General features: G+C 28.7%; 2 protein-coding genes across 2 annotated transcripts; both read left to right on the top strand.

Moving 5' to 3' along the window:
* The first annotated feature begins 29 nt into the window (after positions 1–29).
* Positions 30–8,490, top strand: LOC147078427 (putative cytochrome P450 6a14). Its single transcript, XM_085959420.1, has 3 exons — positions 30–1,388; positions 2,225–2,403; positions 7,743–8,490. Exons 1-2 carry the CDS (start codon positions 59–61, stop codon positions 2,395–2,397), a joined length of 1,503 nt encoding a protein of 500 aa, XP_085815546.1. The 5' UTR covers positions 30–58; the 3' UTR covers positions 2,398–2,403; positions 7,743–8,490.
* LOC147078428 (putative cytochrome P450 6a20) lies at positions 6,423–13,685 on the top strand. The gene is made up of 5 exons (XM_085960471.1): positions 6,423–6,431; positions 7,490–7,595; positions 11,007–11,166; positions 11,469–11,488; positions 12,805–13,685. Exons 1-5 carry the CDS (start codon positions 6,423–6,425, stop codon positions 12,849–12,851), a joined length of 342 nt encoding a protein of 113 aa, XP_085816597.1. The 3' UTR covers positions 12,852–13,685.
* Positions 13,686–14,484: the final 799 nt, after the last annotated feature.

The raw sequence follows: 14,484 nt of genomic DNA on the forward strand, positions 1-14,484 counted from the left end.
AGTGTAATCAAATTTCTGAATTTTAGTTCAGTTTGAGGCTATTGTAAACTGTTACAACATGTTCATCGAGTGTTTATGTTTCTTCGTATTATTAATTTGCGTGTATGCATATTTAACGAGGCATTTTAAATATTGGAAAAACAAATGTGTACCCTTTAAGAAACCATTACCATTTTTTGGAAACTATAAAAATCTTTTTTTAATGCGATCAAGCCTGGGAGATATTTACAAAGATGTGTACGAAGAGTTTCCAAACGAAAGATTTGTTGGTTTGTTTAAAACAACCAGACCAGATTTAATGCTTTGTGATCCGGATTTAATCAAAACTGTTTTCATAAAAGATTTTCAATACTTCCAAGATAGAGATGACGAAGTAACTGATGCTACCGAGAAACTTAATATGCATTTGTTATTCGTCAAAGGTGAAAGATGGCGGATCATGAGACAAAAATTTACGCCGATATTTACATCGAGCAAGTTAAAAGACATGTTTCATTTAATTATAGAGAAAGGAAAAGAGTTTCAAAACTTCATAGAACAAACTGTAATACTTGAAAACGAAGTGGAATTCCGTAATTTGTTTTCCAAGTTCACTGCAGATGTGATTGGGTCATGTGCGTTCGGTGTAACTATGAACTCAATGACCGACGAAAACGCACCGTTTAGAAAAATGGGACGTAAAGTATTTGCACCGACGTTCGCAAAACAGTTGAAAACTTTTTTTAGATTCATGTCTCCACAGATGTTTGACTTATTGAAATTGAGAATTCATGATATTGAGATTGAACATTTTTTCATATCTACTGTTAAAGAAATCGTCCAAGAAAGAAAACACAGCAAAATGAGAAGACATGACTTTATTGACTTAATGATTGATCTTAAAGAAAACAACATCAACACAAATGAATCATTTGAATTTACTGATGAATTCTTGGCAGCACAGGCTTATGCATTTTTTGTTGCTGGGTTTGAAACATCTTCATCTCTAATGTCTTTTGCGTTACATGAATTGGCACTCCAGCCAATAATCCAGCGAAAAGTGCAAGCTGAAATTGATTCGGTTTTGGATAAATATAATGGTAAATTAACTTATGAAGGAATCTTAGAAATGAAATACTTATCAATGGTTATTTGTGAAACTCAAAGAAAATATCCCGCGCTTGGCGTTCTGACAAGAGTGTGCAACTCATTATATACATTTCCTGGAACAAATTTGAGTATCGACAAAGGAGTATCAGTGACAATTCCTGTGAACGCTCTTCATTATGATTCGAAATATTATCCTGATCCGGAGAAATTCATTCCGGAACGATTTACACCTGAAGCTATTCAATCACGACATTCAATGGTATTTTTACCATTTGGAGAAGGCCCTCGAAATTGCATTGGTAAATTGATTTATTTATGGTTTTTTATAGGACATAATGAGGAAGGCACATAATATCGCTATTTTATCATTTCATGTATTACATTACGTATACGTATTTTTATACTATCAATTTGGTCAATAATTTATAAATAAACAAATTTTAGATAATATTGATTTGTGATGAAAATCGTTTATATTTGCAGCAATATCACTCTTCACGAAGCCGAATATGGAAAATATTGAATATAAATAATAAAATATTAATAATTATTTTATTATTACTGCCATCTATTAATGTTTGAATAAACTTTACACATATTTACGTTAAATAATAATTAATTATTTTGAATTATATTACTATTACAAATAATATTAAAATATTTACATATTATACATTAAAATATAATATAATATATATATTATGACCGGCTACGTTTGCCTACCAGAGCATTCTTAACTGATCTCAACGTCTGAATTCTTGATTAATAATATTACTTTACATTATAAAGTAAATATTATTGATACCTACACTAAATTTTATGTTAATTTATCACCAACCACAATTTTAATGAATTCATATATTCAAGTGTTTAAATCTTGTATAACTATAGTAATTTTATCATTGCCTTTCGATTCAGTATATTGTATACCATTATAATAATATGATTGCTAGACCACAATAATATTATTTTACAAATAAATAACAGCATTACATATTATATTCATTGTGTTGTATGTTGGTAAATATTTTACGCTTGAGATGTTATAATGAATAAGTATATATTTAAAATTTGTCCAGTAAAATATTATTAATAATCGAGTAAAAATTATAAATGATAAATGGATATTTTCTAGGTTTAAGATTTGGGAAAATTCAAAGTACCGTTGGACTGGTAACTTTTTTGAGTAAATTTTCCGTTGAAGCAACATCAAAAACCGAAAGAAAAATCATCACCAATCCGAAATCATTCGTCACCGCCAGTAAAAATGGGATTTGGCTGAAAATCAATCTTAGAAAAGAATTATAAGTTTTGGTAAGTAAATGAAATATTATGTATCAATAGTGTGAATGAATGCGAAAAAATACGATGTAATTTAATTATAGACTATATTGACTGATAATTCATATTTTAAAGTAATTTAAATATTCAATATGTACGGATATAAAAAAAAAACATTGAAAAGAAAAATAAGTAAAATTTAAGCTTGGTTTAAAAAAAAGTTTACAAATTATGTATTCGTTTAACACATAAAACTTATAACAAAATTTATAATAGTATGATTTTTATGGTTATGGTCCTCTAGATTTTTTTAGAGAAGTGTTTAAATAATTCTTACCTTCTTCTTTTTTTTTAAATAAAAAACTATCGATTTTTATTGAAAATGAAAATGTGAATAAATTCAACTCCTTTTAAGGAGATTCTATAAGATGACCATACCAAAGCTATAAAAGAAAAATATTTGCACTGAGTAGGAGTTGAATCGACAACCACCGCTACGCTTTACCAATTAACCTATCGAAGGAATAATTGTTAATCACGACAATTTTTTCAACCAATATATTAACTAATGTGTTATATGTTAAGTAAAAAATTTAAATAATATTAGCGACCATATTTATTTTTAATCATAGAATAGGTATGTACTAACCTTGACTGCATAAATTTTAAGGCACCTACATGTAATTGCTAAGACCTTTTAATTAAACTATTTTACCCTGCCTAACCAAACCGTAATTGTTTTTGATAAATTGGGCGATCCGACAAAATACTGCATATTTTTTCTGGGAACACGTATTTGTTTTCTTTGAATTAAGAATACATATTTCATACCTTAATACCTTCATACATTTAAGTCCAACCTAAGCTAAAACATAATCGATAAAAATATTTTTATTATTAGGTATATAAAATATTTAAAAATATGTATGGCTTAATTGCATAATTTATTTTTTGACTATTATTTTTTGACTACTATCGCTTGAATTAGGCAGGGTTTATTTGAATTTTTGAAACTGACTAACACTATTATATACACATTGTAGTCTTAAGTAAATGAAAACCAATACGTTTGAGTGACAAAGTTTAGTATTCATTATTTATGTTGGATCTTAACTGCTTACTTCCATCCTTCGCCACTGAGGTACCTAATTTATATTTAAAATTATGAAAATAATGATTAAATACAACAAAATGAAATATTTTTTCGGGATTACAGTTTTGTTAATTGTATTTAAATAATAAAATTATCCAACTTTGATAATTTCTCGGTCAAATGTATCCATCTAAAATATTTTGTATAATGAAATTTATTCAAGGAAGCCTCACAATCTACGGAAAAACTTTATATGCAAACTGTTAAGACCATGAACTGCTATCAAATTATACTTGTAACTGAGCGAGTGCTTCTACATACTCTCGGCAAAATATTCTGAAAGCAATAGTAAAAGTCGTTAAGGTGTTAACTTTGAGGTAATAGAACTTACAGTTTGTAACTTTCAAGAGTTTTAATTATTTTGAAATGAGAAATAAATGCACCAATATACCTACTCTGTATCCAGTATGCTATAATGGGAAAGAATGCATATTGGACGCAGATAAGCAATAGATAATCTGGGTGCTGGATGAAATCCCGAATGCTGAAATCCCGAATGGCCAAAATCCCGAATGGCCGAAATCCCGAAAGCCTAAATCCTGAAAGCCGAAATCCCTAAGGTCGAAATCCCGAATAGCCGGAATCCTGAAGGCCGAAATTCCGAAAAATAAAAAACACAAACATTAATAATTGCCCAATCTTAACACTTATCTTGAATTACGCAAATTTTACAAGAGAGACAAAACACCATTTTTTTGTACATCAAACGGGTTGTTGTCACTCCTGTAAAAATTTGCGCAATCCAAGATAAGTGTTAAGATTGCGCAATTATTATTGTTTGTATTTTTTTTATTTTTCGGGATTTCGGCCTTCGGGATTGCGGCCATTCGGGATTTCGGCGTTCGGAATTTCGGTATTCAGGATTTCGGCTTTCGGGATTTCGGCCTTCGGGATTCCGGCCTTATGAATTTCGACCCAAACCCAGATAATCTACCATAAAAAATCAAAACGGGAGAGTGATTACTTGAAGGACTTAGTTGACGATAATTTATTTCATAGACGTACATATAATAATTCAAGTAGTAAGTATTGTTCATTTAGTAATAATAATTATGTAATTAGTATATTTTTATTTATAGTTATATAAAATATATTAAATTGTGATTCTAATTACTTTCAATAATTTAAAATGGTCAGTGAAATAGCTAACCTCCAAACCAAACGTTTCTAGTAGAAAAATAGAACCTCTGTTGGACTTTAAATATACGCTGTATAAACATACGGTTTAGTTTTCCTGGTATGCAGTAAGTTTCTTTTTGTCCATAAAACGCGTTATTTTATTAATGACATCCTAGTTGTTTCAAAGTTTGTCAGAAATTAATGTCGTAAGACACACATCGTCATGATTTTTTATAAATCAGAAAAGTTAGTTATGTACTATAAATATTTTTTTAACGAACATGACGTTTACCATTGTGTCGATATTTTTTTAACTATTATACAATTTATTAATATTGTTTCAAAAAAAAAAATATATAAAAATATAGTCACATTATTTTCAGATTATCATTTTAAGTATACGTTCTTTTCGAAAAGTAATAAATATATATTTTTTATTAAACTATTATCTATAAATTATTATATTTGATAGTACAGAAAAAAACATATAATCAATATTATATAATTATAATATATTCTGAATATTAATTTAATAATGGGACAACTTTATTGATGATAATTTTCATCTATTCTGATAACCTTCATATTAATAAAACGTGTGTATATGTTTGTAGGTGGCGACTCTTCTTAGTAACTATTTAGACAAGCAAGGAAAACGTTTGTAGCTAAGTTTTTGTTGCTGTTTTGATCGATATCTGATCAGAGTACAAAAAAATGTATATAGTTATTAGTCCCGTTACATTTTTCTTGATATTTTTGAGTGTTGTGGTACTGTGTGTTTGTAGATACATAATTATATTCATGAACCATTGGCGCGTTAAAGTTTGCCGTTTAAAATACCTTTTCTTATTTTCTATAAATACTTGGGTAATTATTTGATGAAATTAATTTGAATAGTGTTATTAAATGGGGAAGAAATGTGTTGATTACCCTGATTAACTATTAAAATATTACAATGAATAAAAAATAAATACATATGCAATTTACCGTGGGGGGTTTAATAAATTTAGTAGGTAGATAACCCACGTGTTCTAATATTTTATACTTAACCATTTTTATCAAATTATAATCACTGAATTTAATACTAACTGGTATAAAAAAAATTAAAAGAAGTGTGTAATGGCTGTTGATAGTTGTATTAAAAATACAAGTTTTCGTAATATAAATTTAAATTATAATATGTAATAATTGTCAAGAGAATAACTGAATGAAACATCAATATTATTAACCGATTATGAAATATATACAATTCCAAAATTAATGTAAACCGGTTGGTGTGTGGTACATACGTGCTGATGAAATCTAAATTCCAGTGTCACAATGACTACCAAGTGATGTGAAAAAAAACTATTGGAAGCACAATAGTTATGTGTGGTTGTGAAGCCATTAACAGATATGGGTGTGGTACCAAAAATGTACAAATTAAAGAAAATATCAGTGAGCTCATATATTATGTACATCGTAAAATGTATAAAAATTCTCTAATAATATGTAAGCATAATATTAGAGATATGTCTAACACTACCTTTACATATTATTATTATTATCTCACCCTGTTTAGGAATTAACTTTAAACGGAAATATTTCATATTTTTGTTATTTTTTGTTGTAAGATATTGATATAAATATGAATGTATTATATGACTGAATATATATATTATTATAGTGTTACAATATTACTGTAATATTGTAATTAATAGTAATTTTAAAATAATATACATGCTCACATATTATGATGTCCATTACATTTGTTATGTAGATATATTTAATAAAATCTAACATGGACATAGTTCGTTCTATTAATAAATTTATCACTAACAATAATTGATAAAAATAATAACTAATAAATAATAATTTAATAAAGCAAATTTAATTTCCATAATGAAGTAATACAGTTATTATCAACGACGTTGAAGAAACTCGTATATAGAATACTAGATAATATGGAAAACTAATAAGTAATTTTATTTTGCAGTTGCATTTGTAGCAAACTTAAAAATATTATTTCCCGCATTTTTTAAAAACTGCAAGCATTTCAACACAATCTACGATTCAGCAATGCAGTTAAATCCTCAAAATTATTAAATATTCAGAAATTCTTTTGCTCTATTTATTTATTAATGTATATGGATAGAAAGAGTGTTTTCTGTGTGATAATTATGAATCTGGTTAACTATGAGTTTCAAATCGTATTTTATCAGATAAAAATAGTATAAAAATAGACTATGTGTCTATATTTTAACCGAATATATTATGTTTGTGCTTTTATTTACCATTTTTATAATCTTAGTTATAAGAAATGTCGCTACCGATTTTCTCATTTCAATATCGATGTACGTGTATTTTTTATTTATTTTGTTTCAGATATGAATCTTGGTAAATTATCTTAATAAAAAATAATAATTCATAAATTTACTTACTTGTTATAATATATTATAACATAAATATCAACATAAATTTATACGAAATTCATTTAATAAAAATAAAAATTAAATAAAAAAAACGACGATTGGAATGTCATTCCTTACCTCGGAAGATTTTGTTCATTACTTTTTCAATTTCACAAAATAAGGACAAAAGGTATGCGTAAGTAGTAACACTCTTCATACCATTAAGAGAAATCATCAGTGAAATACAAAAATCGTAGGGCAGACACACATTATCGCATAATACCAACATATTTTATGAATAAAATAAAATATTACACAATCTTTTGAAAGATACATAAACAATTCTCTCAATTCTCCGAATAAAAGTGTAATATTTCTTCGATCTTTAATTTTGTGATCAAATCCTAAATGAATATTTGATATTGACATTGAAAAGTTTTTTATATCAACCGTTAAGGAAATTATTAAAGATAGAGAAGAGAGTGGGGAAAAACGTCATGACTTTATCGATTTGTTAATTGATCTTAAAAATAATAAAGAATATTTTGATATATTAGATACAAGTAACGGAACAGCACTGACCGATATAGAGTTTACGGATGCATTTATCACGGCCCAAGCTTCCCAATTCCCAATTCAAATAACTATATTATAGTAATATATTCATGTCTATATATTTTTTACAAATTACGTATTTTCCTTGTTTTCAGGAATGAGATTTGGTAAAATGCAAAGCAAAGTCGGTCTCGTATCATTTTTATCGAAGTTTTTCGTCGAGCCAACGGAACGTTCCAAAAAAAAAATTTTAAATTCACATCACATCATTCGTCGCGGCCAGTAAAAATGGTATTTGGTTAAAAGTGAGTCCAAGAAAGAAATAATTTTAACAAATATATGGCAATACAATATTTTCCACTTGTCGTATTGCGCATACTTATTATATTAAATATGATGTTGGTTATGTATTAATAATATAAATAAAAACAATAAAATATTCACTTTATACAGTTCTGTATTCCTATATGTATCATCTATTTGAGTAAATAATAAGGAATGCTCGATAATGAGGCAACTATTGTATGTAGTTCAGTGCGTAAAGCACTGGTCTTCAGGTGAGTTCAAAATATATTTATGTAATTTTCTCAAAACCTGGGTGTTTTTGTGATCGTTTTACTTATAATGAGACGAATTTATGAAGATACCTACGAAAAGATATAGAATATATTATTAGTTTCTTATTTATTCAATTTAACCTACGGCTTTTAGGTTTGAGGGTCTACTATTATATGTAGCAATATCTCTTCTCTCCTAACAAACCTCCACTATGTGGAGGCCCATATTATGATCCTATTAGGATCTGACATGGTCGAAAGACGAATATTTCTTCTCTTCATACGTATTAAAGATGAAGACTTCCCAGATATCATATGGATTTTATTCCTATGTCTCTTTCCTGATCTGGAGTACCCCGTACTTTTAATTTCTCATCACATGACTTATGCTGTCACTCGTGTGCTAAATATAGCCCCTTTTTCTTCTTTATCTGTTTCCACATAGATGTATTAATTCCACTTTCGTATATTAAAAAATATGTGTTGAGTCATACATGCAGATTTAAATATTTTACTTTTAAATACTTAATATAATTATTATATAAAAATCTAATTGAAAATTTATAATAATATAATAATATGGTCTCATTTACAGACAGTCGATAATAATATTATATTTATTATTTTTAAATAACAACGATAAATTTACATTATTATGCACTTATTGTAATTAAACATATAATTACTATTCTTGACATTCTATTACAAGTACTTACAGAGACCCCACCCCATTCACTGTTATTATAATATAATTTCATTGTAAAGTTAATCAACTTTGCATTAATAAATAAATTTACAATTTTTGAATACCAATACTAGCTCAGAAAATTTTCTAAGGAATAGGTAGGCAGCCAAGAATTCGGATTATTTCCTAAAATCTCCCCCTAAATGCTGCCATCTGGCGCATGACTTGTAAAATAATATAAATAAATAATAATGCAACTAAATGCGCTTGGAAAATTGCTTCGGACTCGTGGTATACGGGTTGCCTTCAGACAACTTATTAGGCGCTAGAAGTTGGCAAAGCAAGTAAGACCGCTTGGCAATGACATTAATATGGACGAAGCATCTGGAAAATAAAATGACACTCACTTTGTGTCGGGTCTGCCGGATGGCGAAATTCATATTTTAATATCGGTATCCTACGCTCAAATGAACATTCTGCTTGCAAGCGGTCTGGCGACACCGCTGGGTCTGCCCATACAATCTACAACGTCTAATCTCCGAGAAGTCGTAAGTAACCTAGAATCTGTTTCTAACGCAATGAGTAATGACACTAATACGCCATTACAATAAAGGTTATATTACTATAAATTCTCGAAGCTTGTATCGCATAATGGAAATGGATACGTCATATGGTCACGTGACGTCTACCTATACATCTGTGAATGACTTTCATGCACAATTTCTCGTGCGCGCCGATATGAAGTGAGTCGTCCATTTAATATGTCATTGCCGCTTGGTAACTCTACAACACTAAGTGAAGAATTTACATACACTTTTATAATGCAAGTTCATTTTAATTATAACGTATTATGGGAAACATACATTTAATGAGATAATCCATTTATTCTGTGGTAAAATTTAATATCGCGTTAAAAAACATTCTTTCTCTTCTTCTTGTGTCATCTTTCATTGAAAATCAACTACTACCGGATCGGATATGACTTAAAAAATACTTCTACATTATATTTTGATATAATTATACAATAATAAATGAGTGCATAATTATTATTTACTCACTTTTATCTCTGACATTGTATTGTAATGTCAAAGATAAAATTTAATAATATAACCATATTTACTTACTAAACCCATTATCGAATTTTGATAATACGTCATGATGATATTATTTATGAATATTGTTGAGTTGGTATTGAATGATAGATAAGCCGTGTCCATGTTACCGATTGAGTAGAATTTACAGATAAAGACAAAACAAAATCAAATAAGTTTCTCGGTATTGTTTGTAGTTTAATATAATATGTTTAGCAAACGAATTATGTCTAAGTATGACGTACTTATGTTTTTTTACTACGTGTATTCGATTTTATCAATATTAATGTAAAAATATTTTACTAAAAAATTTAATTACTGAAAAAACAAAAGTGTTAAATATCATAAACCATTAATATTCTTTGGTAATTATGCCAGTTTTGTTTTTGCCCGTCAATCGTTAGGAGATATCTATAGAAAGCTGTATGAAGAGTTTTCTAATGAAAAATATGTGGGTGTTTTTAAATCAAGTAATTCTTTCATGACAGAGACGAAGATGTATCCGATTTAAATGAGCCGTTGAATAAAAACATATTCACCGTCAACGGCGTAAACTGGCGGGTTATGAGACAAAAATTTACCCCAATATTTACATTTATTTGCAAAGTTTACGACAGATCGTCGCTATAGGATTGGTTTCCCGAATATCCGTTTTTGTCGAAATCGACCTCTTAATGCAGAATGTTTTTTTTTATCTAATTGGACGAGAACCATACCTTTCTTTAAATTACTTTGTAATGGTAATGAATACATCATTCATATGCTGTAAAAGTACCAATGTTATAGGATCATGTGCTTTTGGTGTAAAAATGAATTCAATGTCTGATAAAAATGCTCCGTTTCGTAAAATGGGGAAGAAAGTATTTGAGGTTATACTTTTTAAGTAGTTTAAATATATTTTAATGCTATTATTACCTCGATTATTTTTTTTTTTTTTTTAAATGAGAATAACAGAAGCTGAAGATCATTTTTTTTTTCTTGTCAACTGTTACAGATTGTGCAAGAAAGAAAATATAGCTAGGCAAAGAGACACGATTTCATTGATTTTATGATTGAGATAAAAGACAATTGGTACTAAAGGTTAAGAAAAAACAATAGAATTTACTGACATTTTTTTAACGGCGCAGGCTTTTATATTTTTTGCTGCCGGTTTTGAATCATCTTCCACGTTGATGTCTTTTGCACTTCACGAAATGGCACTCCATCCAGAAATCCAACAGAAAATTCAAGATGAAATCGATTACGCTATCTTAAAATATGACGGGGAAATTACATACGAAGGCATGTTAGATATGAAGTATTTATAAATAGTAATGTGTGAAACACAACGCAAGTATCCTTTTGCTGTACATAAAAAGAATATGTAATTCTACATATGTTTCCCGGAACTGATTTAACAATTGAAAAGGGAATATCTGTATCGATTCCGGTGGGCGCAATTCATTACGATGCAAAGTATTATCCTGATTCCGAGAAATTTATTCCTGAACGATTTACAACTGAGGAAATTAAATCAAGGCATCACATGCCGTTTTTACCGTTTGGTGAAGGACCAAGGAATTGTATAGGTAAGAGTAATGAAACTTGAAATAGGTACATTATTTAACATACAATAAATTTACAGAGTGAGGTTTTATTAGTTTTAGAATAATTTTCAAATTGATAGCTGTATCAGATTATAAATGATCTAATTCATATTCCATAACAACTCCTAATATTATAAATTTTAATAAACTAGTTTTTTTTTTTAATAATCAAAATTAAATACAATAAGTATTTAGTGCTTATTATTCACAAGACTTGTGAATGTAATCTTCGTTATTGGACATGCATAATATGATAACAATTACGACACTTCTAAAAAACATCTTTTTGAAAAAACGACGCCTACCGGGATACGGATGCGTATACACTAGATTAGTAAGTTATAACTAAAATGTGTACCTACAGATCCTGATACCAGTTAGAAGAACAGAACACTACTAGCCAATTTGCAAAGCGCGAATACAGCGGATGCGGGTTTGAGTCCGCGCAGGGAACTCAGAAATAATGGGAACTGAAATATCAAATATCTAGCGGGTGTGGAGTAACAGGCAGCCGATCTCGAGTGTGGAAGAATATGGGATAAACTTAAACAAATGTTATGAATACGCTTGTCTTTAGTTCTGACAACTGTTCTCGGTTTATGCATTCAATATTGGTGTATTTGAAGATTGCAACACACACTGTTGCAGGTCTATAATGTATGATTTATTTCCGTATGACAGTCACATATTCAAAAGTCTGCGTTAAAATGTAGTGTATTAGGGTATAGCCTATCGGAATTCTATTTATTAATCTGTTCTGTGAGTCTGCGGCAGGTGTCATATTTTTTTTCAAAACGATTTTTATACTAGTTGTATAATGTCTGATGTGTTTTCAAATTATGTATACTATTCACAATATAATGGGGTTACTGGCAAAAGTTGGTAAGTCTCGAAATCATGTTACGGAGTAATTGCAATTTCAAGTTTGATATGCCCTCTAAAATTAGGCTCACTGCTAACTTCTTTGGGCTCTATGCGCATGTTCTATAATATATCGGATGACCTCAATTTTTCTAGCATACATATTTATATATACCTACACATAACTCGTTGTCAACTCTAAATACTTAAATAAATTATTGACTTATCAACTTTTGGCAGCAACCCCACAAATTATTACAATGGAGTTCGACGACGTAAAAGTAAGATCAGTAAATGAATTCAGAATAATATTATATCTACTGTTTATTTCATCATAATTAAATAAATGCCACAGAAGAAATATTTTAAAAACTAAATTGTTAATTAGATAATATTACATAGGAACTTTCTTTATAAATACAATGTTTTATTTTCAGGCATGAGGTTTGGAAAGTGCAGTAGGACTTGCATCGTTTTTGCATAAATATTCAGTTGAGCCATCCATAAAAACGGAAGAAAAGATAAACAATGGATCCCATAGCCTTTGTAACTACCAGTAAAAAAAGGAATATGGTTAAAAGTTAGCAAAAGAGACGACTAACAAAATATAATATTATTATATTACATCGGTGAAAGATAATAATTATTATTGTGGTGTTAATACAGTCACTTTTTCGCATACTTACAGAAAATAGATAAAGCGAGTGATAAGACCTAATAAGTATATATATTATTATGTATTAAATTATATTGCGTTCATGATAACATAAATTACAGTACAATGTTCATAAAATATTCTTCCTATTTATATTATTATTTAATTAGTTTACTCGTATTTTAATATAATTTATATAAGCCTTGGAGACAATCTGCACCTCATCGCCTAAGTACTACTAATAGGTTGACTCATGTACGGCCATAATTATTGTCTTTTTAAACGTCAAAAACTGTGTATGCGTCAAACCTATGTGGTAGCTTAATTTCAATTCTATAATGATAGATCAATGGTTGGAGTTTATAAATAATTATTTGTATACATTTTGTTATGATATTAGCTAACAAATTTTATAATATAATAATATAAAGTACCTGTTTATTATTTTCTTCATTTAATAAAAAAAACAAGAAAGTAGCTTTGTGCCATTATGTCTGTTGAATTTATAAAATCATCAAAAATTTACCTACTTATTACTAAAAGTAAAACTGCTTATTAAGTATAATAATAACAAAAAATATTGTATTATGTAAATATGATAAATCTAAATTAGATATAATATAAAATTATGCGAAATACATGGTGAAACGACAAAAGAAAAACGAATACTTTCTGATATATATATTTTGTGTATGATGTTTTCGTATACAAACTTTGTTTTAACCTTATATTTTGAATTCGCAACCACAAAAAAAAATGATAAGGAGTCACAACTGCTACATATAAATAGGGTCGTCAAAAACGTATCGGTATTTTTTTCGTCAGTATCGGATCAGACGATACTTTATCCATAGTAAGAATATTTAAATGGTGATTATTTTAACCATTATTTCCAACATAGTTTCTTTTGGGAATTTTTACCCTATATTAAGCATATACATGTGAAATAGAACGTGTTTTGTTTTAATATTACTTGTCCGTTATTTGTCAATATAATAAACTATAATATATTATAATGTATCGTAAACAATATTTAATTTATCAATACACTGTTGCGAAGTTGGCAGGTATTTTGACTTGATGTGTCAAATACATTAGACGCGAAGGTATAAACCCCACATCCTGAAGAGGGTCCCTATGCCAGGATGTTTGTCGGACTCCTACTCATTGCCAAGGTTAAGGGAAATTTCATTTATAATACAGTAGAGTACCCCAAATGGTATTTCGCGAAAGAAACCCCGTGGTTCTTTGAGGTATAATTTAGGGTGTTCCGTGTACTTTTAGCGAGTTTTTTCCATTTTTCAATACATCGACTTGAATTATTAAGCTATCAGCACTCGACACCATATTACAAAGCACTGATCGTAACCACCTATTATGGTAGCCAAGTAATATTTGACTATTAGCTATATTGCATAAATAGGTATTTATGTTAGTCAGGAAACACACATTATTATAAAAT

Source organism: Rhyacophila brunnea, unplaced genomic scaffold, assembly GCF_057557595.1.
Source record: "Rhyacophila brunnea isolate RB1 unplaced genomic scaffold, BYU_Rbru_1.0 scaffold_11, whole genome shotgun sequence".
Taxonomy (NCBI): Eukaryota; Metazoa; Arthropoda; class Insecta; order Trichoptera; family Rhyacophilidae; genus Rhyacophila; species Rhyacophila brunnea.